The sequence below is a fragment of the Pongo pygmaeus genome, chromosome 17, assembly GCF_028885625.2.
Source record: "Pongo pygmaeus isolate AG05252 chromosome 17, NHGRI_mPonPyg2-v2.0_pri, whole genome shotgun sequence".
Classification (NCBI taxonomy): domain Eukaryota; kingdom Metazoa; phylum Chordata; class Mammalia; order Primates; family Hominidae; genus Pongo; species Pongo pygmaeus.
In genome coordinates this window covers 26,810,597-26,835,087 of record NC_072390.2, presented here as the reverse complement: position 1 = coordinate 26,835,087, position 24,491 = coordinate 26,810,597, and the positions used below count along the sequence as shown (strand labels likewise).

General features: G+C 43.9%; 1 protein-coding gene across 20 annotated transcripts in view; it reads left to right on the top strand.

The window, feature by feature from the left end:
• The window catches only part of PTPRM (protein tyrosine phosphatase receptor type M), an 840,386-nt gene that overhangs the window by 784,367 nt on the left and 31,528 nt on the right, over positions 1-24,491 (top strand). For 11 of the 20 annotated variants that reach the window (XM_054460379.2, XM_063653925.1, XM_063653924.1 and 8 more), the window contains 2 exons: positions 20,380-20,496; positions 21,249-21,299. In XM_054460379.2, the coding sequence (XP_054316354.1) occupies positions 20,380-20,496; positions 21,249-21,299 (168 nt within the window). The remainder of the gene's footprint in view (positions 1-20,379; positions 20,497-21,248; positions 21,300-24,491) is intronic. The other 9 variants (XM_054460383.2, XM_054460382.2, XM_063653923.1 and 6 more) reach the window with 1 other exon arrangement.

The following is a 24,491-nucleotide window of genomic DNA, read 5'->3' as shown; positions in this document are numbered from 1 at the left end:
ATTTCCCAGCATTCTCTTACAAGTGTTTGAAGTGCCAGGCAGACAAAGTATTTGCTATTTGCCACACACGCCCAGCACTGCATTCCTTGTGCCTTTGGTGCTGTCTGGCCCATGCACAGTAGAGCTCTCCAGGAAAACCCCTGCCAGTTTGGAATGCTCTAGGTCTACACAGTCCCTGCAGAGCCTCTAGTCGCAGGGGTCTACTGAGTATTTTCAGTGTGGTTATTGTGACTGAGAGATTGACTTCTGAGGTTTATTTCATTTGTATTAATTTAAATTGAAATGGCCACATGTGACTAATGGCTTTTGTCTGGGACAGTGCAGGGACAGTACCTCCTTGCCTTCCTCCCTCTGCCTGCTTAAGCAGGACCCTTCTTTTAATACTAATTGAAAATTCCACCCTTTCTAAGAAGGAAACCCGACCTGATTATTCAACTGGCTATTTTATCTCCCTCATCAGCATCCTCTCTGTATGTCACTTGCCATATTCTGTCCTTTAGTATAAGTTTTAGCCCTTCCTCATTTATAGTAAGTCAGTCAGAGAATCAGAAGGCCTTGGCTCTTCCCATGCCCATTGCAACATCTCTGAGCCCCAGATTCCTCATCTGTTAAGCATAGGGAATGATGCACTAATACACACCCTCCTGTGTCACGGGATTACTGTAAGGATTACAGAATAAATTGAGCATCTGTTATGCCTGTTTTCCACTTCTGCAGACTCACCTTCTCAGCCATTCCTGTGCACAGCCACCAGGCTGTGGGTCCTTCCAGGTAGGCCCAGTAGAAGCAGTTGGTCAAGAACTGTTTCCCTAAATCTGGCCACAGGAACGGCCTCTCTGTTGTCAGAGATGGTGGAGTTTGCACCTTGCCTTGAATTCCTTCAATTCTGTAGGTCATGAATTATCTGTTTCTGCTGGAAATATCAGCAATTCCTAAACTAGAATTGCTGTAACTTTAACACAAAACTAGAAGTCAAAGAGGAAATTGGCAGTGTAGCCTGTGATGATTCCCATCCAGGCACTGCCAGGCTTCACACCACTACCCCCAGCACATCAGCCAAGAAAGGAGGCACTCACAAGTACTGAGCTATCAGCAGCAGGAGAAAGGCTTTCTACAGACTCCTCAACACCAACTCCTCCAGGAAAGATGGTTCCCTGGCTGCCCTGGTGAACCTGGAGGTTTTCTCTGCCTGAAAACCTCAGTTCCCCTCTGTAAAAAGTTCAACCAAAGAGCTCGATTTGTCATGTTCACAAATTAGCCCAAAGATAGGCTTTTTAATCCCTTCTCAGCACAATTTAACCCAACATTTAGTGCTGTACTTACTGTGTCTAGACACTAATAATCCAAAGATAGTTATTATTCACTTGTCCTCAAAGAATATCACCTGTGGTCATTGAGAACCGTATATCGACAATGAACTGTGATACATGTTCAGAATGTGATAGTACCAACGAAGGGACTCATTCTGCCTGTGGCGATCTAGGTCTTCTCAGAGCACGGGTAAAGAGCTGGACCTTAGTAGGAGGAAGGATTTTATTTTGTCTTTATTTTAGATTTAGGGGGCACATGGGCAGTTTTGTTAAATGGGTATATTTAGTGGTGCTGAGGTTAGGGCTTCTAATGATCCCATCAACCAAACAGTAAACATAGTCCCCAGTAGGTAGTTTTTAAACCCTTGCCCTCCTTTCTCTCTCCTCCCTTTTATATTCCCATCTTTGTGCCGTGTATACCCAATGTTTAGCTCCCACTTACAAGTGAGAACATAGGATATTTGGTTTTGTTTCTGAGTTAATTCACTTAGGATAATGGCCTCCAGCTGTACCCATGTTGCACCAAAGGACATGATTTCATTCTTTTTCTTTTCTTTTCTTTTCTTTTTTTTTTTTTTTTGTTTGTTTTTGTTTTTTTGTTTTTTTTTGTTTGGTTTGTTTTGTTTTTTGAGATGGAGTCTCACTCTGTCACCCAGGCTGGAGTGCAGTGGCGCGATCTTGGCTCACTGCAACCTCCGCCTCCCGGGTTCAAGCAATTCTCTGCCTCAGCCTCCCAAGTAGCTGGGATTACAGGTGCCCACCACTACGCCTGGCTAATTTTTTGTATTTTTAATAGAGATGGGGTTTCACCATCTTGGCCAGGCTGGTGTTGAACTCCTGACCTTGTGATCCACCTGCCTTGGCTTCCCAAAGTGCTGGGATTACAGGTGTGAGCCACCGCGCCCAGCCCAATTTCGTTTTTTATGGCTATGTAGAAAATGTGTATAAACCACATTTTCTTTATCCAGCCTACCATTGATGGGCACCTGGGTTGATTCCATGTCTTTGCTGAGGAAGCATTTTAAATGGCAGGAGTGAGACAGTAACCACTTCAGCAGCATAAGGAAGAGAAAGCACAGGAAGGGGAGGAAATGGCCAGATGGAGAAAGAGCTAGTGGCCTGCCTGATGCAGCTGCTGAGGGAAGAACTCTGAGGCCGGGAAGCTAACTGCAGGCTTGTTGATGAGGATTTGAAATGTGTTTTTAGGAAGGAAAGAGAGGTAGAAAGTGGGCAGTGTGTGTGTTTGTTTGTTCACTTTAATTGAGGTGGTGAATCATGTGTTCTAATTGGTGTTGAAAAACAATCTTGGTGACCATTAAGGAAAGGCTGAGAAAGGCTATGGAAGAGTATGGAGACACGTTTAGGAGGTTAGAGCAAGGCTCTAGGTGAAAGATGATGTGGGCTTGAGTTTGGGCAGAGGTGTTGGGAATTTATGAGGAGTATACAGTTTGGGTGTTATGGTGGATAGGTGGTGCTGATAAGGAAGGAGGAGAACTTGAGAATGAACCAGGGTTTCTACCACTGTGACTTGGGTTGCTATAAAGGGTATTAACCAAGAATGGGTATCTCTTTCCAGCCCACCCCCACACCCCCAAATAAAAGTAGGTGTAAGGAGAGGCAATGTGTTTCATCTTGGACATGCTGAGTTTAAGAAGCTGAATGAGCAATAATGTGGTGCTTTCCAGAAAGCTCAAGAGAGAGATGTGAGCTGAAGACACAGAAACAAACTATGAAATGTTAGCGTCCCCCTTTATTCACAAGCATCTACTGTGTGTTAGGCTTTGGCTGCACTGGGGATATCAAGATGAAAAGACATGGCACAAACTACGGGACAAAAAGGCAAACAAAAAAAAAGTATAATGCAGCTGGGCGCGGTGGCTCACGCCTGTAATCCCAGCACTTTGGGAGGCCGAGGCAGGTGGACTGCCTGAGGTCAGGAGTTTGAGTCCAGCCTGGCCAACATGGTGAAACCCCATCTCTACTGAAACCACACAAAATTAGCTGGGCGTGGTGGTGGGTGCCCATAATCCCAGCTATTTGGGAGGCTGAGGCGGGAGAATCGCTTGCACCCAGGAGGCGGAGGTTGCAGTGAGCCTAGATTGCACCATTGCACTCCAGCTTGGGTGACAGAGTGAGATTCCGTCTAAAGAAAAAAAAAGTATAATGCAAAGTGATAACCACTGTAACAGAACAGAGTTCTTGGGAGAAAGTGGAGAAAGTGGGGAGAGAAAAGAGGAGGACTCACAACAGAACACTGGAGAATATCTGTTTCTGGAGGCAGTCGGGAAGAACAGCTGGATGGAGTCTGGAAAAGGAAAGCAAGAGGAATAGGGCGAGAACAAAGAGACCCGGATCATGAGAACGAAGAGAAGACAGCATTTCAACAGGAAGGGGATAGCGACCAGGACACGAGCTACAGAAAGGCCAGGTAAACAGGAATCAGAGAGCAAGGTAGAGGGAAAGAATGTACTGAGTCAGGTATCCTGCTAAATGTTTCACAAGCCCTATTGCTCTTATCACAGCTACCCTCTGAGTACATTTAAAGATTCCTATTTTCAAATTAAGTAAGTAAGTCTTGGTGTGGTTAAATAATTTGGCCAAGGGCATAGAGCTAGAATTGAAACTTTGGTCTGTCCAGTTCCAAAGCCCATGCTCTCTCCCCCATTCCACAGTGCCCCCCGTTAGCACTGGAGATGTCTTTGGTATGTACCAAGTTCCCATGGGGTGATAGAACCAGGAATCCAGCAACAGTAGAACAGTGGCTAAGTGTGCAGCAAAGACGCAACTGTAGCTTGTTCTTGGAGCAGGGAGTCACAGGAGAGAGATGAAGCAGCACCTAGAAAGGAACAGGGTCTAGAGAGTGATTATAATGGTTGGGAGTGTGTTTTTAGTGATAGAGTAGACATAAGAGTAACTGGGAATCTGAAAAGAAGATGTAATTGCCATCTCAAACTAAAGGTACAAGAAAAGAAAGAGGAAAAGTGACAGAGGAAAATCACAGACAAGACAGAAGGGGATGCCTTCAGTTCACAAGCATATGCTGCGTTCACACCACTCAATGTGCAGTCACAGAAAGCCAGGGATGCTAAGACAAATTAAGTGTGTCCCTGTACACAGGGAGGGGGCATCAAGCAAAGGGATGAAATTCCTTGATAAAGGTTTCACAGCGTGCTGTGGAAGTTCATGAAAGAGGCACCTCATCTAGCCGTGGAGTTGAGTGGAGGTTGGAGGGATTTGTCAATAAATGCTTCTCAGAGCAAGGGGTGCCTGGTGCTGAGTACAGGAGGCAAATGGAGAGCAAATGGAAATTAATTGGCAAAGGAGGGAGGGAAGGTGTTCCAGGCAGAGGCAACCACAGGACCCTGGAGGGAAGCTGCAGGGATTCAGTATGAACCAGGGGAGATCGGGGATGGGGATTATAGGGAGAACTGAGGACTTGTCATGGATATACCACATCAGGAATTGGGCTTCAGCTCTTGAACGACAGAGTGCCTCAAAGGATTTGGGTGTGGAAGTGACAAGGGGAAAGGGCCACACTGGAGATGCTGCAGAGACAGAGTGGGTCATCCAAAGGCAGAACAATCACCATCTGACTTAACAAGGAAAAGGTTACTGGCAACCTTTTGCCTCAGTGTTTTCAGAGTAATGGCTTATCAGAGTTCTTTGATTACATGCAACAGAAATCAACTCTGGCTAATTTCAGGAAAAGGGAAAAGAATATTAGAAGCTCAAAATGTTGATGTGAAGAGTAAGGCTTGCAAAAGATAGGAAAGAAGGTAACAGCTCCAGAGGGCTAGTGAGCCAGATGGGTCTCACAGCCAGACAGTCTAGTCAAGGCGCTGATGCTACGACAGTGAGCTCTCTTGTCTCTTTGTCACTGTGCTCAGGATTCTAATAACAAGGATAGAACCTCTGACTACCAAAGGTTGGTTCACGTGCTCATCTCTCGCTGTCCAGGGCCTCTAATTGACAAGCCACCCCATAGGGAAGAAGTAATTCCCCAAAAGGAAGTCAAGGATCCATTAGGAAGGATGAATGGATGAAATGGATGTTGGCAGACCAAATGATGCGTTCAGTACAAATGGCAAGCACTGAAGCCAGCCTCCAGCATTGAGGCAGGAGTAGCAAATGAGGATGCATAGACTGAGTGTAGACTTGACAGAAGCTTAGCACTGCAGGGAAAAGAGAGGAGTGCAGCTGTAAACAGAGGAGCATTTCCGATCAAAGGATATTTATAAGGTGAAAGACCCTTGACAGTAGTTATGTGTTAAGGAAAAGAATCAGAAGAGAGGGAGAGACTGGACATCTTGGGAAGTGGACGGAGTCTTTGCCAGGGAGCCAGGAGGGAAGGGACCCTGAGCGCAGGTCTTCCATTCAGCCTTACAAGAGATGACATCTTTTCCTCTGAGCCTGCAGAGCAGAGGCAGGCGTGGACACACTTAAATAAATTAAACCAAACAGAAACACACTTAGGATGGCACCCTCTCCTAGTAACAGTGGTTTTCCCAGTGTAGTAAGGAGCAAGGCCATGGGCTGAGAAGCTGGAGGAAAAGGGAAGTAGCTATTTTAGGGATGCATCAAGGACACAGGTAAAGGCGTTCGCCTGGAATGGGAGTGACCTCTTCTCTGGGGAGAAGGTAAGGATGGGCAGATATAAGTAAGACTCCAGTTGGCGGCTACAGGATGCAGGTAGGTGGAATCCCAGGACAGCCAATAGCCCAAATCCTCCAGGTACTAGCGGCAGGGGAATGTGACTCCAAGGAGAATAGGGTGTTGTGAGCGTTTCTAGGTGAACTGAAAACCAACCCATTCTTACCCCACGCCTTACTTTTTGCAACCTTGGAAGGAAGGGAATTATCCATATGAACTCTAAAATTCCATGTTTATATGAAGGATATTTTCCTGTTTGCTGTTTACGTTTTGGTGAAGGGATCCATTTGCATAACAAAAGCATCTGCAGTCCAGATCCGGTTTAATCCACATGCTTCCAGAGCCCTTGATGCTTCCTGTACACTCTGAATACCACCAACAGCAGAAAACGATTGAGTGTGGATTGTTAAAGGGGAATGATTCAGGACAAAAACATGAGGACTGTCACTCCCTTAGGAGAAAGCCCTCCACTCCCATGTCCTCTGCACTGTTTTCAGATGAATTGTATAGAGGATCCGGAACGGAATGTTGCCATGTGATTAGGTACCAGTGAGACAAATTCTGTTGGTGATCCATCTGTATTTTAATTTATGCAGACCATAAAAGATATTCAGTCTGTTCTCTAATTTATAGACCTTCTTTTGAAAATAATCTCATCTGACTACAGTAAACTAAGATTTTTGAAGAAATATATTCTTTTCAGAAGTTCTCAAAATTACTTATAGCGATCCCCCCGATTTATCACCTGCCACAATCAGTTGCACCTGGTGAGCACATTTCCGTGTCTTTACCCAGGGATCAGCAGGGCCGCAGCGGGTTGCTGCCTGCAGTAGGGAGGGTGTCCTTGGAGAGAATGTGGTTTCTTTGGAGGACTCTCACGATCGTTTAATGAAGATATCTACACACGCCCCGTTGTGTTCTGTATAATTGCAAGTGTGACTGTTACCTCTGGAAGGTCTCCTTAGGCACCAAAATGGCTATTTTTCTCAAAGTGTTTAATCAATAGAGAATCATCGTTTCACATCCATCAATTCCATTTGGACAGCAAATCCATTTAATTAAAGGTAAACTGTGGTATAAAGGAGATGCAAAAACATATACAATTATAAAACAACTTCATTTAACCAGGAAACACTTAATTGACTACAAATTGGGTAATGATTTTGAAAAATATGAGACTAAAAGAAAACACATACTCTCAGACTAAAGCAAGGAGAAAACCATATAGCTTTTTTCTCCAATCTTATTGAAGGCTTATTCAGTATTTTAAATACTAAGTTCTGCATTTTATAACTTAGAGTAATGAGGTTTCTTATATAAAACTTCATATCATATGCCAACCCCAACCTCTGTAAACTTTATTCTGATAGTATTCCTGCAAATAAATACATACACAACATATTTACACACACACATTTTTGTTTAAGGCTAACTATTCCCCCCCCACACACACATTTGCCTGCATGAGTAACCAGACTAGATCTCTTTTACGATTTTCACATTCCCCATATCTGATCAGAGGTTCTTCCCACATGTATGCCCATGACACGCACACACACATGCATACACATGGACACGCACACACATGCATACACATGGACACACACACATGCATACACATGGACACACACACATGCATACACATGGACACGCACACACATGCATACACATGGACACACACACATGCATACACATGGACACACACACATGCATACACATGGACACGCACACACATGCATACACATGGACACGCACACACACATGCATACACATGGACACACACACATGCATACACATGGACACGCACACACATGCATACACATGGACACACACACACATGCATACACATGGACACGCACACACATGCATACACATGGACATGCGCACACACACATCCCTATCTCCGTTTTAGAAATGTTCTTTGCTCTGTTGGGAGCAGCAAGCCACTGTTTGTTCTGAGTGCAGACCATGGTCCCTCTTGTTCTGAATTCTGGTGAGTTGTCACCATGAATGAATGAATTTCCTGTGGGGAAGACAGGATCATCTTCCTATCTGTTTCTCACGCCTCCTGTGTCTCTGCTGTTGCTGGCGTTAGAAACCTTAACCCCTTGGAGTCTGTTCATCTCTCTTGCTGGTTCTGCTCCCTGGTATGTGTGCAGCTAGTGACTGTGCAGGCGTCAGGCGACCTCTCAGCCTACTTTAGCCAAAAGCAGGAGAATAAAAGAGGATCCTTCAAGACATGTACAACCCAATTATAGAGGTATTACATAAGGTTGTACACAAGAAGGAACAAAACACCTTCAGCTGCCATGTTGCCCTCCCTGCCAGACCATAGGCTTCTGTGAGCAGAATCCCGAAAGGCAACTCACAGAGAAAGTATGAGTGACTGTTTCGGGAGAGGCGGAAGAATAATTAGAGAGGAACATATAAGCTGCTGCAAAATAACTGAGTGCATACAAGGGGAATTTCTGTGTACTGCCCTCCTTCTCTTGATTTCTTCTACATTGGAAGGAGACTTGAATCTGAAGCCATACAAGTATGTATAATATATTCACTTAGGATGTGAGTGAAGGTCACTACACCTGTTTGAAATGACAGAAATGTATGTACATTTAGCCTACCCAATTAATCCTTTTGTATTAAATACTTCGTAATTCAGCCTAATCCATTATGTTCCTTTAAAAAAACAAAGCAAAAGTCATTTTTACCCAAATATCGATGAAATACAAATCAGGCTTCAGAGACAATTCTTTATGTGCTATAAGTCATCTGACACTTTTGTGTCAGCCATCTCTCATGCTGCCACAGTGGCAGGATATTACAGGATCAAAGCAAATTTGCAGGTCTGAATAACAAGTGCTGCTCTGAGCACGCTCTCCCGGCTCCTCCAGGTAACTGCGAGCTGCGTGCAGATCAGCTCTTTAACATTCTCTAGCTGAGCCTATGGAGACGCCTGTGCCTGGGCGCCTGCCTCCATGGTGACCCTTGCAGAGCCCTGTCGCTAGCCTTCAGTGGACACTCTTGCTGCTTTGCCATAATTGGCCGACCCTGGAAAATCCTCACTTACATCTGTGCCTGGACTTCTTGTCTCTTTGCCATTTTACTGGCCTGGGCTTGGGGCCTCTGTTGTGTCACTCTGTCACCTCTAACTTTGTCTGCCACAGTCTTTGGGGTACATACAGGTGGTCACCTGCCTTTGTATCTAAAATGCGCTTCAGAGGGCGGGGAGCCTGCATGTGTAGCAGATGGACAAGTGCACCTGGGACCGATGCATCACAGCCTGAGCGCTTTTACAGTGTGGCTCCAGCACACTCCTACCTGCTCGGGTGTGCACAGCTGGAGTTTCCTGGCACCATCATTGGACGCAATATGGGACAGTCTCAGAGCTGCGATAGCCTTCCTTCCTTGTTCTGCTCACATGAGCCCTTGAAAGTCAGTTTTTCTCCCATTTTGCGCACAGCAGGTATATCCTATTCTTGAACAATTTGCTGAAAAGCAGTAAATGAGGTCCTTTCTTGAAGGCAGAATTCTTTTCTCCTTTCTCTACTTTCCAAATCTACTCCCTGAGCCCTTCCTGTGACTTTCCCTGAAGGCTTAGGGTTGTCTGGCCACATAAACACATGAGTAAGCACTGGGGCCTCTCCCAGGAGGATAGGACCAAAGAAACAGAAAAATCCAGTAACTGGTTTTAGATAGAGCCTTTACACAACTGCGTTCAGACTAACAAAGTGGCAAAGACATCAGTATCTCTACTTTAGTTTCATGAACTAAGGAAATAAATAAGGGGAATGTAATTCAGTAGGCTACAGACAACCGGAATTCACTGCCTCAGAATTTTCTCACTGAAAGTGCCTGCCACATGTCTAAGACCAGAGAAAGACAGCAACTTATGCATAAGCTACCACTCCCTGTCTCTGGGACCAGGTTTCTAGCAATGAGAAAGTGGAACAGGTCTAGACATACCTCTGCCGTGAAATCCATGCAAAAAAACCCCTTCATACCCGACAAGAAGATAGTGTGTCAGTTGCTTCCCTGTGCCTGAATTACAGGTTTATAGAGCTCAGGACAAGGAACGTGCATTTGGGTAACACTATTTGAAAATTGTGGGGGTGCTGCTGAGTTCCAAAAGTGGACTGGTCACCTTGGCCAATACTAGCTGAGGAAGCAGGGGTGAGTTAGCCCCCTGTTATTGCACTGGGTTACTTTCTAGGACTTTGTATAAAGAAGCACAGTCTGAAACAGACGCACTGCAGGAGACCAGGGATGAACAGTGGGGAACACTGCCTGCAGAAGGAGATGTGAAAGGAAGCTGGGAGTAGATGTTTCAACACCCGACACTGTTTGGATTTACATCTTTTAGCTTTAGATTGTCTACTATAAAATAGAAGCATAACTCTTATCACTTAAAATTGTAAGTAAACAGATGTCTTTATTCTAGAGTAACATAGTACATTTGTTATCTAACCAAAAATAGATTCTTTTCTGATGTTGTAGAGTAGAGAATCTGAAACCAACAGTGTATGTGTAGGAGCTTCAGTCCATTCAACTGGTGGCATCATATACTTCACATCCTTAGGACTGCTTATGTGATGTGCAGTCAAGGATTGGGCAGATCATATGTCATGTCACTCCATCCTTCAATGCCTTTTGATCTGTTTAGCAGCTCCTTGTGATAACCTAAGGAAGAGGGTAAGGGTGTTGAGACTCAGATTGACCTGTGTCTTTTGTAAATTCCTCTTCCTTTCTTCCTTCCTTCCCCCCTAGAGCCCTTGATTTCCTCAAAGAGATGAACTGGGACAGGTATGCACTTCAGACTATCTCAGAGGCATTTAGCCCTGATTAATGCCTCTGAAATTAAAGCTTGTTGTCTTTCTAATACTGATACAGACCATAAAGCATTGTGTGTTACAATAAATGGAGCACCTGGAGCTCTATACTGAGTGCTGTTCCCTTCTCGATAGCGGAAGTGCTGGGGTAATGGTGACCACCACTAGCAGTTACTGGACATGTCTTATGGGTAAGTCAATGTGATGAGTCTTTAGATCATCAGAGTGATTAAGAAGTAGACATGATTGTTATCCTATTCTCCAGATAATAAACAAACTTAAAGACATTAATAAATTGGTCCAACCTCATACAGCTAGTTAATGTTGGACCCAGGATTTGAACTCTGGAACCCATGCTGCTGACTCCTAAGGCTTCCAAAGAATCACATTCTAGAATCACATAATCAGATAACTATAGGACTCAGAATACCTTTAATAATCTTGTATCCTCTTTTGCCAGCAAGGAAACTGAGTACCAGAACGGTTCAGTGACTTGCACAGGATCACAGAGCTAGATTGGAACACAGCTGGGATTAGTCCCAAGCCCTCCTGCCTGTCTGCCAGGCTTCTTTCTGTTATAGCACACTGTGTCATCATTAAATGTTCATTTTTAAGAGAGGCTATAAAAACTTCATCCGAGGTTCTTAAAAATAAAATGTTATCCTTCTATCTAGAAGAAAATAATATTGCATGTGTGTGTGTTTCAAGAACTTTCCCAGGTCTTGACTAAGTCAAAGAGGTCCCATCTTGGCAACTTGGGAGACACAGGAGACCCAGTGCCTGAGCTCACCAGCTCTAGGAACCCTGACGTGTGCCTGTTATCCTGCCACCCCAGTCCTGAAGCTGCTGCCCTCTTCTCAGGCAGTATGAAGGATCCAAGCAAGCCGCTGGTGATGGGGTTGCCTGACACATCGTCCTGGGCGATCCCCAGCCCCAACTGCTCCCAGCTCTGCCACATCCGACCTACGCACAGGTCCCTTGTCGCAGTTAGTTCGCACCTTGCACTTAGCAGCCCATCCCAGCAGGTGGCAGCTGGCTCAGCTGCAGAGAGCCCCACTGTGGTGGCAGTGATTACATACACCTACACAAAGGAACTAGGTACCCTTTAAAAACACTGCTCCTACAGAAAACCCATTCCTGTGTCCTCCCGCTCCTGTTGAATACAAACTTTCCTTCCCAATACAATTCCCTTTATTTCAAAGTGTAGCATCAAAGTGCAGCGAGAAGGGCCTCAGAAGCAGCTGATGGTCACAAAATAGTGACTGCTTCCTGCTGCTGTCGGAGGATTGCACCCTCCCAGCCCCCACCTGCCAGAGCCTCAAGACCACTCCAGCTTCCCTCTGCCAACTCCCCAAGTCTAGAATATCCGTCTCCTCCATATCCACCCATAGAAACAGCACTCCGTATTTCTGTCTCATTTGTAAGGTAGTTTCCCTTATGAAGCTTTGCATACCTTTCTTTGGAATTAGCATACTTCTGACTGCCAATAGCAGTTTTCATTTTTAAAATCTTAATGAACATTTACTTGTGCTGAGCATGTTCTAGGTGCTTACAAGGAAAAGAATTGAGTTAATATTCATAACAACTCTCTTATCCCATTTTACAGATGGGAAAATGGAGCCAAGGTCACACAGCTAATAAATGGGACCTGGCTTTGAACCCAGACAGTGTGGCTCTAGGGAATGTGCTCTTGACCAGTCAACTTGCCCCTCATTCTGCCTTGAGTTGAGTTTGTTGTTTACACATTTGTCTCTTAGTGACTATTAGAACTATGTCTCCTTGCTCTCTGCATCCCCAGCAATGCCCAGTCCAGGCTCTGCTTGTCATGCACTTTCAGGGCTGTCTGAATGACTGGCAGGACAGCCTGGACACCACAGCCCTGAGCTAAGCACAGGATTTCCCTCATTGCAGCCACAGTGTTGGTCCCTTAGGTCTCCTATCTCTTAATCTCTCCCAGCTTTACGTTATGTGTTTGTAAAATAAGGATAATAGTACTTACCCCACAAAGTTAATGGGAGCAGGCGTATAATCAGATAGCGTTAGGAGTTGGAATCGTTTTCACCAGCATGTGATCTAGTCTTTGGCACATAAGAAAACTGAGGGCCAGAACAGTTCTGTGACTGGCACAAAGTCGTAGATCTATACTGTGACCCTGACACATGTGAAGACTGACAATGACAGAAAATATGGATTTCTTTTCTCAACAGATATATCATGTACCACTCTAAGAAACGTCCTCTCTGATGTACCTGGCAGCATATATATGTATTCTAATAATGTCATTGCTCAAAAGATTTCTGAAGTTCTTATTTCAGAATAATCTGTAGAGTAGTATGTGACACTCTCTGTTTATTGCCCTTGCTGGTGGCAAATCTCCCTCCCCTGGAAGGAGGACTTACATTTGGGGAATAGCTAAAAGTCAAGCTGAACCTCTTGAATAAGATGGGGAACAAGCAGTCGAAATGACGTGTCTCCTGAAAGTCTGGCTGTAGTTTGAGTGACGCTGCTTTCTGATTAAGTTTTCATCAAGATGAGGTAAGAGAGAAAAGTAACAAGACAGATTTCTCATGTGGTTTGTAGGATAACACTTAAAATTCCACAAGGGGACCAGGCTGCATGTTTCTTTACAGCTGATGAAAACCAGCATTGTGGATACAGATGTGACCTTGTGCTTATAAGTATTGTATGCCCATTAAATAATAACATTAGTGAATAGATGCAATTGGAAAACAGACGCTTTGTGAGGGTACTTTAAGGCAGGACCGTAAAGGCATGAAAGAGGGATTTACTTACGATATGAAGTTATTTCCCAATCTGAAACTATCCAGACTTCCAGAAGCTCTTGATTTAGTGCCAGTTTTGAAATAATCTTCAAGGATGTTTCCCAAGGAAGGTCCCCCTTCCAAATAAAGCCAGTATGAAAGGAAGAATCTAGCAAAGCTATGATAAGCCAGGTACTTAATCAGCAACTTTATATATACTTTAAAAAATCTCATGTAATCTTCACACCCTCCCTAAGAAGTTAATAATAGGATCTCATATTATGCATGAGAAAACAGGCTCGGGGTGGAAGTCACTTGCCGCATGAGAAGACTGAGGCTCAGGGGGTGTAAGTCACTTGCTGCAACATCACAAGGTAGATGGAAAAAAAATCCATGTGCATCTTACTCCATCACACTGAGACCAGAGCAATCTGTGTTCTCAGGATATTTAAATGAGTAATATTTTATTCCTGTGAGACCTCTAAACCAAAAGGTTTGGGGATACAATAAATCTGTTATCTTGGAAACAAAGCTGGCAGCTGCTCTTGGCTGGGCTGTATGTGGTAGCTGTGCTTCATGGCAGTGTTTTTGCTCTCACTATCCAATATCCATCAAACCTCTTCTCAGCGGGCCCAAACACAACTATTAATAGAAGTATGGATACTCTGTTTGGATATCTCTTTCAAAACAAAGAAGAGTCTCTTAAAAACTCTTGACAAATCAAAACTTGTAACTGCCTTATTCTTTTTCATCCCTTCTTCCCCTTTAAAGTTGTGTTTATTGGATCACATTATGGTGCCCCCAACTTAAGAGCTAACAATTACATTTCTTAGTCCTTCTTCATCATGGGTTTCTTAGCAAAATGAGTACTCATGCGCATGCACATAAACACACCTTCAGTTCTGCCCAGGCTCCGTCCTGTGGATGGGGAGAGTTGCTGACACAGGAGGCAGAGTAGAAGCGCAGCAGCTTGTGCTAACGGACAAAGGAGGATGATGGTTTCAGAGCGTGCATTCTGCTCTCCTGCCCCACCCCTCCACCCGTCTCCAGTTCTGCCCCGCAAAAGGCAGCTGAAGTCATTTCAAGGCTTCCTACTTTGTTTCTGTTCCAGAGGCCAAGCCTCCTGGTAAGACTGAGGAAAGCGTAAAGCACCTTGAGTTCCATCCTCCCAAAGGGCCCTGCAGCCGGAGTCAGAGCCTGCGTTTCAGCCTCTCCTTCACCATCATCTAATTTATTGCCTTGAGCAAGCCACTTGCCCTCCCTAGCCCTGCCTGTTGCTTCTTCCTTCCAGAGCACGAGGAAATACAAGGAATGAAAAGGATCGAGACCAGCCTGGCCCTTGCTAGGTCTGTTCTGGGCAAATCACATGCTCTTCCATCCACTAAGTGAGGCCACAGATGTCAGAATGCAGCCATCCAGTGTGTCCAGTTCAAAGTAGGAACTGCTCAGTGGATGGGAGTTGCAATGATCTTGAAAATGAGTGTTTGGAAATTGACTGTCTCTGAGATTACTCGCAGCTATATTTGATTTGAATCCCCTTCCCCAAAACCACCTATTCTGTTGGGAGTTAATCAAACCACACTGATAGGCAAATGGACATGCCAATCTCTCTCTCCCTCTCTCCCTCTCTCTCGTCTTCCCAGATAAGGTTTGAGGGAGAGAGGAATCAGCAGGGGGTTCCCCCTAGCTGTCCCTCCACCATCATGAGGCATGCACAATTGTCAGTACTCACCTCTGCCGTCCTCCTTCTCCGGGACACCCTGCCTCCTCTCTCCAGGCCTCCGTGGGCTCCTTAGCCTCTGAATTCCTGTAGACATCTAGGGTCCAGATCACAAAATTCTAACTTAATAGTTAGAATTTTCATTTTCTCAATTTCCATTTTTGGATAAACTGGGCACATGGCTAAATGTTTTCATCACATTGTATCAATTAATCCAGTGGTTCCCAAATGTATCTACACTTCAGAATGGCCTGGGGAGACAGGGGCTTCAATAAACTACTGATACCTCTGTCCCACTCCAGAAATTATGATTTAATTAGAGTATGGCCTGGGCTGTAGAATTTGTTAAGACCTCCCTCCCCCCAGCTAAGTGACTCTAATGTGCAGGCAAATTTGGGAACCGCTGACTTCTTAGAACTCTCTGCCATAGGACCTATAATCATGCCCTATTTACAGATGAAGCCCCTGCAGTTGAGCAAACTCCAGTGAGCCCCTCAAGCTCACGTCCACACTGCGTGAGAGCAGGCACTCCAGCCTGGCCAGACTCTGCAGCTGTGCTGTCTCAATCCTTGCTACCCACGGTGTGGTCCAGAGACCACAGCATCACCTGGGAGCTTGTTCACAGTGCACATTTTCAGGCCCCACAAAGTCAGACCTACTGAATTTATTCAGAATCCCTCCAAGGGAGTCTCATGCCTGCTTCATTTTGATAACGGCTGCTGTAGTCATGTCAAATGCCCTGAAGGTTACAGTCATGTGCTGGCAGTCTCAGGAGCCACAGCTCTGGCCCCTGGCCATCCTCTGACTTTAATTTACCTGGGTATTATCTGGGCTGCTGGTTTAAAATGACCCACCTCAAAGATCTTTTTTCAGGAAGTTAGAAATCCTGGAGTTATAGCGCTTTCTGTGCTGTTTCGTGTTTGTGAGTTTTAAAGCCAACAGGGATCACCCCTTTGGAGCAGGGACCACACATCTATTCCTGCCGCCCTCTGGCAGTAATGAGCAGGTGGCAGGGCTCGGGACTGTTAGCCTGATTGATGGCCTGGTGGAACCACCACCAAGGCACTAAGGTAATTAGACGATCTGGTTCTGGACCTTGTTTTCTGGGCCGGAGGCTGCCGCCTTAGGTGATTAGGATGCGTCGGAGGCGCAGCCTCTCCTAGAAGCTGTGCAGGTAGCGCTGGGCTGCATGAGGCAGCCAAGCCAGGCGCACGATCAGAGCAGGGGAGCCTCCAGTTCCTTGGTTCCTGGGCTCCAACGGGCACCTCCAGACCAGTAGTTCCAGCATCTCTGTATGCAGACCTTAAAGGACAGGAGGCGACTGCGAGCCCCACACTCTCCAAACACGGAAAGTCTAAATGCAGTGAGAACGAAGCATATTTTGTCTTCCTTTTCCTTTTTTTTTTTTTTTTTTTTTTGAGCAAAATAATAACTTGACACAAGTCCAAGCAGTTAAAAAGATACTAAAAGAAACCCAATTTAGAAGGGCTTTTAGTAGGCTGAAAACAGATGTGGCAAACCATTTCGGGATATTCTGGGAGATGAGATAGGGGGGACCGGATTCGAAATGCCCGGGCCGCCTGTTCTGGGCCCCGCCCCGCCAGGTGCCTGTGCTCGGAAGGGGCCTTGCCCAGCACGCGTTCTGGAAGGAAGCGGCCCCGCGCCTCCTCCCTCGCAGTTACCGCCCGGTTGGAGGCATCCGGGCGGCACGAAGTCAGCACCGTGCCGAGCAACTTGAGAGCAGACCGTGTTTTCTTTTCATTGTTCCCTCGCTTCGCTGGGAGAGCAGCGGCACCTGTTCTGCGGAAGCGCGGCCAAAAGTTGGAAGCCCTGGCGGCGGCTGCCTGCCGCCGACGCGCGGGGGCGCCCGGCTGCATCCGGCCGCGGGGGCCAGGAGCCTGAGAGCCTGGAACTGGGTACGGGGGACAGCCAGCCCGGGAGGGCCCAGGGTCGGATTTCGGATGGAACCAGAGCTCGCTCCAGGGAGTTGAAGGAGTTGGGAGCGCATCTCCCAATAATCCCAAAGAAACCGAGCTTTCAGTGCATGCAAAGGGCATTTGATTTCCCTCGTTTCTGAGCACTGAAGCACTCCACTGTCATATTTTTGAAATTCGAGAACAAGGAGGTTAAAGAGTCTAAATGGAAGACTAGGTGACCATCCAAAATATCATACATCAATTGCATCTTGTAATTAGTAAAATCATTTTTATTACTTAAGATAAATCTTGATAAGGTGTTTTTATTAGGTAAGATAAACCTGGTATAACACGTTGCAGGTGTGTGTGTTTTGTTCAGTTGTCAGTTTCAGAGAAATAAATGAATTTTTAAAGTGTATATTCATCAATAATTATTTTTAAAGTGTGCCTGTATACTATATATGTAGTTTTATATCTATCCCACTACCTTCTGCTTGCATAACTGAAGTCACAAAAAGGTAAAAGCTAATCCTCCAATATACAGGAGAATCTGGTATGTCCCATATAAGCATATTTGCTAACTGGCATCGTGAAAGTATGGTGCTGGACACTCTTGAAATGAAGTCATTGTTACTGTCAAATTAAACATCTCCACAAATATACATGATCTGCTCAAACTGACTTTACATCTGAGAAAGGAGAAATTGTAGGTCTCTCTTACCCTGGGATATTTTTGATAGAGCAAAGGTATCCATGATGTAAATTTCTGAGATATTATAGATAAGCCCTTTATAAAGTCACAAATAATTTTCCCATAATGAGGGGGGAAAAGATTTCAAAGAAGACTGAACACTTACTGAGGGCGGGGACCGTCATTGTCTCCTGCTTTACAGTATCTGCAACTCCTAGCATATCTAGTTTATGTCTTGCCAACTAAGGGTAATGAGGCTTCCCTGGAAGGGCACTGAATCCATGGCCAGAAAGTTTCACAAGGAGGCAGCTAAAATAACCAGCCACATAGCTCATGGGGAACATCAGTGCACCTCGGGGGTTGGCATTCTGGGAGAGGTCCTCTCAGCTCAGATTTCTTTGGTAAACTTTCCCAGTCTGGGACTTTCCTTCCTGCACTGATCCTATGACTCTCTGCGTGAAATTCAGTTTTATATGTATACATTGCATATTTAGTGTGCACAGGACACAGCGATCAGGTGTTGCAGGGTTTGCAGAAATAAGCAAAACAACACCCTTTATGTGCTGGCCAGGAATAAGCTTACAGTCAGACAGTGCAAGAAGCACATCATACCAGGGTCAGAACAAGCATGTTTCATCAGGGCAGCAAAAAGAGCTCACATCTATGGAGGAGTCTTTGAAGGAGTGCAGCATGTGAGATGTACTTTGAAGAATGCAAAAAATCTTCAACCGGGAAGAAATGGATGGGAGGAGAGCATTCTAAACAGAAGGAATGGTGCGAGTAGGAGTTTGGATCATGGGGTATGTTTGGGGATCAGGGCAAACACTTGTCCTTGAACATAAAATATATGTGTGTAGAAAAGAGAGCTATAAAAGATAAGGCTAGAAATGCTGGTTGGGGCCATATTTAAAAACTGGTTCTTACCTGCCTGGCCAAATAATTTTTATTTAGTTTCAGAAAGTAGTTAGAAATAGAAGATTCTTGAGCAGAACAAGTAAACGGCACTGGGATTACACATTGAGAGAGTTTTTCTGGTATTGGGACACACAGAATGCCCATGCAGGAAGACAGTAGAGCCTGAATTTAGTTAGGATTGTGGCAGAGGGATTAAGAAGTTGGAAAATACACTTTGAGAGCTGCCTCAAAGACACTCCTAGCCTTGGCAAATGGTTGGGTTTGGGAGAAGGAATGGGTTGATTAAGGGAATCATAGCAGTCACATAGGAAGTCAGGAAGAGAGCAATGACTGTGGGGCAAAGAATTCTTTTTTAGACTTATGGTCTTTGAGGTGCTGGCAGGACCTCCAAGGGAAGATGCTCACAAAAGAAGTTAGAAATCAAATTCAAAAGGTTGGGCACAGCAGCCCGTGCCTGTAATCCCAACACTTTTCGAGGCCAAGGCAAGAGGATCACTTGAGGCCAGGAGTTCAAGACCTGGCAGCACAGCAAGACCCCATTTGTATAAAAAATAAAAGAATTAGCTGGGCATGGTGACATGTGCTTGTAGTCCTAGTTACTTGGGAGGCTGAGGAGGGAAGATCGCTTGAGCCCAAGGGTTCAAGATTACAGTGGACTGTGATCACGCACTGCACTCCAGCCTAGATGGCAGAGCAAGACCCTGTCTCTAAAAAAGAAAACAAAACAAAAACAAACAAAAAACGTTAAATTCAGCACATGGAGAAACAGGGCTAGAGTTACAGAATAGAAATTCATCCATGGAGGGGCAGGGACAGGAATAGATGAAAATGCCAGAAATCCTGGGGAGGCAGAAGAGGCCAAGGACAGAGCCTTGAGATGGTCACGTATTCCTGCCGAGTCTCTGGTCCTGCTCTCCCCTCGTTGATGTCTTGAAGAACATTCTTACCAAAAAAAAAAAAAAAAATACAATTTGCTAGGAGAAGCCAAGTGCAGCAAATTTCTTCCACCTGAGATTAGTTAGAGGCTTCAGACAATATGGAAAGACAATTTCATATTTTAGGAAGTTTCGTTTATTGAATTTACTTATATCAAAATGAATCTGTAGTGCTAATTTGGGAAAATGACTTAGCTATTTCCTTTGGAAAAAAAAAATTCTAATCTTTAGTGTTCAACCTGATTTTCTGCCCACTCCTCCTAAAAAGTTTTCAATCACTTTCTGAAACTAGAAGGAATTCAAAAGAAGAGCTAAAATATTGCAAACTTCCTTCACAGTTTATTTTTGCAGGCCATTCTCTGAGTAGAGATGCACAGGAAATGAATGGTTACAGTAACTGGGATGTTTGTGGTAAAAATACAATTTTTTAAACTTAGACCATTTTTCTAGGTTTTACTTCTCCCATAACTCAAATATTGTTTTCTTCTGAGAAGAATAAAAACACAGGTGATCTACAAAAAATAGACCTTGCTCTTGAGTATACAATTAACTTTTGTGTGCAAATTTTATCCTATAAATCATAGTGTGACCCATCATGGGAGGAACTCCAAAAAAACCAAACTAAACCCATAATTTCTTTTATGTTTTCTAAAGGTCAAATGCTGCAAATACTGGCCAGATGACACAGAGATATATAAAGACATTAAAGTGACCCTAATAGAAACAGAACTACTGGCAGAATATGTGATAAGAACATTTGCTGTTGAAAAGGTAAGTTTTCATACTGCTTTTAAAAGCTATGGTCAGACACTAGTGGTACTATACATACTAGCTTCATTAACTTATCTAGGATACTTTACACATGCTCATATCTCAATGCAGGTAGTCTCTATCTGATGGTTTCTCAAGATTGCATCTTGCTCTCTGATTCTATAATAGCTCAGTTCCATCTTTAAAACAAATCATTCTCATTTCATAAGAATCTATATTTTGTAAGTAAACCAAAAGTTAATATCCATTTGTTTATTTTCTTTCCCTGGTTGATATTGTTCTGCCGTCTTTCTTTGTTCACAGAACAAAGTTTGCTAAATTTTGATAAATGTCCTTCCAGTTTGGTAAATTTCCTTCATGGTGTATGTCCATATGCATTTCCCAGTAGGGAGTTAGTATCAGTGTTGAGACACAGGTCCTAACTCCTCCTGGAATCTCTCACTTCCTTGTGGCTTTCCAAACCTCTGGTTTAATGTGGACTGATGGATTTTCCAGGTGGAAGTGACCTACCTGGAAACCTAAGTGACTGATCTCCATTAGACATGGGACACTCTTGCATGAACCAACACATTCATTCATGCTTACTCCCATATTGGTTTTCCCCTTTTGTAGTCGCTGGTGTTGGGTCGGTGAATGTTCTGCTTTGGTTCTGCCCTGCCTCATCCCATGTGCATGGATGGGGCTTCTTCTCTGGGAAGCACTGTAGGGCATAACAGGGAATTTCCTTATTCCCCCTCTTTCTGCTGACATAGGGAGGGGCCGGAGGTGAAGCAAACTGCAGTCCATCCAGAGAAGTGTCACAGGTAGGCTCTGGGGAAAGTGGAGGTGATGTGGCTGAGAAACACTCTGCCTTCCAAAGATCCGCAGACTTTTCTATCCAGAGTTGATTCTCCATAACTCAGCCCTGCACAGCTGCCCTGGACTTAGGGATCTTGGTGTGAATTTGTTCAGCTTATACTCATGTAATAGTAGCAGGTCTTCTTGGAAGACCTGGGTTATAGGCAGAATGCTAGGGAATTAGATTTTGGCCTTCCTCTCCACTCTGTATTCTCACTGCATCTAAATGCGCTTTTTAGATGAACAAGACCAGTTTTAGGAAATCAAGGAAATTGCAACATCTGCTTATTGGCTAATTTAGTCTGATGTTTTGAACTACCTTTCCTGGTTTGCAGATCCAAATTTGTCATAGAATCACAAAGCTGGAAAGACTTTATTTTAATCTGTTTCTTATACTATTTAGCATTTTTTTTCTAAGCCTTTTTTAATAGGCAGAAAGCTTGGAGACTTCAAAGAATGAGTTCTGGTTGACTCAGTTCTTCAAGTTCTGAACCTCACACTTTGATGTCAATTTTTTCCTTGAGCAGAGTTGGAAAAAAAAACCACATGGAGGATTTTTGTATGGCTGTTGGCAAGAGCACTCATGAATAACCGCATTAAAACAGCGATAAAAGACTCTCAATATTTTTTTCTTTAAAAAAATCATCCAAAAGCCATCATTTAAACATGGAGTTTTTTTGAACAATAGTCAGCTCTCTAATAAGCTGAAAATGCATCTCTGTAGCTAAAGGAAGGGTTTGTTTGTTTCTTTCCTCTTTTTTTTAACCTCTTATTGTGCTCCCCTGAATTCCCAGCTGCACAGAAATGTGTCTGAAATATCCAGTTATTTTAGTCACTAGACAACCAGTGAAGAGGTGGTGGAGGGAAGAGAAGGAAGAAGGAGCTTGTTAATGCATTTGCGGAAATCAAAATGACACGTTAGTGATTTTCTAATCGGGCAGTTGGAATCTTTAAGGAAAACAAATCATTAGTACTTTTGTAGAACATTTCTTGTAGGTTTTAAACTTTCTCATTAGAAAGGGAAGAAGAAAACAGGTAAGCATGTACTTTGAGATGCCTGCAATTCTGATTCTATTTTGAGAGCATGTTTCATCATGGGACCTAAAGGTGAAAATGGATTCGGGCTCTGCTCTGCAAAACAAGCAGATGCAATGTACTTTGGAACTCATGAATTCCTGCTTTGCATCTGATTGTTGTCTTTTATTTCCCACATAGCTGATGATTCCAAGCTAAACAGATTTTAAATAATACATGGTACCCAGAGTGTCAGAAGGAAGACACCCCTGAAGTCTCCATGGATTTAGGCTGTCTAGTGAATCTATTCCTGCCTATCCTGGGAGAAACAAAGTTGACAATGGTCACTGAATTCTCGCTGCGCTACCCAGGAGCTGCCTAGGATTCAGAGAGGGCATGAGAAGATGATCCTCCTGCCTCCAAGACAGAACATGTATTGTACAAAACAGAACATGACTATTCATTTCACAAGTATTTCTTAAGCACCCACTTTGGGCCAGGGACTATTGTATGACTTGGTTCAAAATTAAGTGACTAACTGGGTGTGGTGGCTCATGCCTGTTAAGCTCAGCACTTTGGGAGGTTGAGGCTAAAGGATCACTTGAGCCCGAGAGTTCAAGACTGCAGTGAACCATGATTGCGCCATTGCACTGCAGCCTGGGCAACAGAATGAGACCCTGTCTCGGGAAAAAAAAAAAAAATTAAGTTACTCTCACGTTTTTATATATAACATTAATGCTTGTTATAAGGAAAAATCAGGAAGTAATAGTATCAAATTGGGAGGTATTTGGGCTGTGATCACTGATGACATCTATGATGTTCTTCCCCAAATGTGTTACATTCCAAAACAGAAAAAAGGAGACACTGCTATGTCAATGAACAAGAATGAAAGCTGGATCAGAAGCCATTTCCTTTGCCACTCTTGTCAATAGCAAACATATTCAAGGGTGGAGGTTTAATTTTGAGAAATGTTTTCTACATTCCAGAAACTGATATTTACCTTGCTCAGAAAAAGAGTCTTAGATCAGTTAAGAGCTGTAGTTCAGGACTTGAGGATGCTGGAACTGAAATCTAACAAAGCTAGAGAGAGAAGCACACCCCATGCTCCCACTCCCCAAAAACCCCACACCCCAAAAACCCACCAGGACATGGAGAAAGATATGCCCTTTTTTTCCCCTTTGGAATACAATATTTACCATCAGTAAGCTTTCCCAGTTTATATATGGGAATGCATACCACCAAAATGGGATCACTCCTACCTGGGTCATCATGCAGAAAGCTGGGGGAGCTTTCTAGGGGTTTTGAGGGTGACACAGCCTCAGCTGTATGTTTTCTAAGGGAGACCTTGGCACTAGCAAACGTTCCCTTGGTTTTAGGGATAAGGAGTTTGGGCTCCTAACCACCTAATCGTACTACTCTGGGATCACAGAGCCTATTTAGCAGACGACAATATTGATTTGCATTTGTGAATCCCTGACTGCTTAATTCCTTATAGCTTAAACTCTAGTAAAGAATGGCATTTTCACAGAGAAGTAAAGCTTCAGCATTTGTGGGTTAGTAAATGAAGACATATTAACACATGGGTGCCAAGCAAGTCTTATCTCGAAATCTGCAGTTGTTTGCTTTTCTGGTCTTTCAAAGCACATAAAAATTCTGAATTTCTTCTTTGCTCACTAAGTATGTGTGAACAATGATTGATGGTGAAAGTGATAAGGTTAATGAGTGTTTACTTTTAAGATACAATAAAACCAAATGCAGAAATGGTTCAGAAAATGATCATGGAATGAGAGAAGGAAGAAAGTCTAATTTGATCCTAGATGTACATGCAGAGTTGATTCTGGTTTTGTTTTCAAAACAGTCTTTTGCTTTAAAACACAGTCTTAATATATAGGCTTATACTTAGAAAACAAAATTGACAGGTATAAATTACCTTAATTATTCTCAAAACAAAAGTAAATTAAAACCAAAAGCAAACCGTAAAGTCTCTTTCTTTCTGCCTTCACTACAGTTGAGCGGCAGGCAGCTCCCCCTCAATTTACTGACCTAGCATAGAATTCCAGCAAAAGTATCTTTCGATTCCCATAGTATATATTGGCTTACATGCCTGTTTGCCACAAGCAGACTGTGACGGCCACTCAAAAACA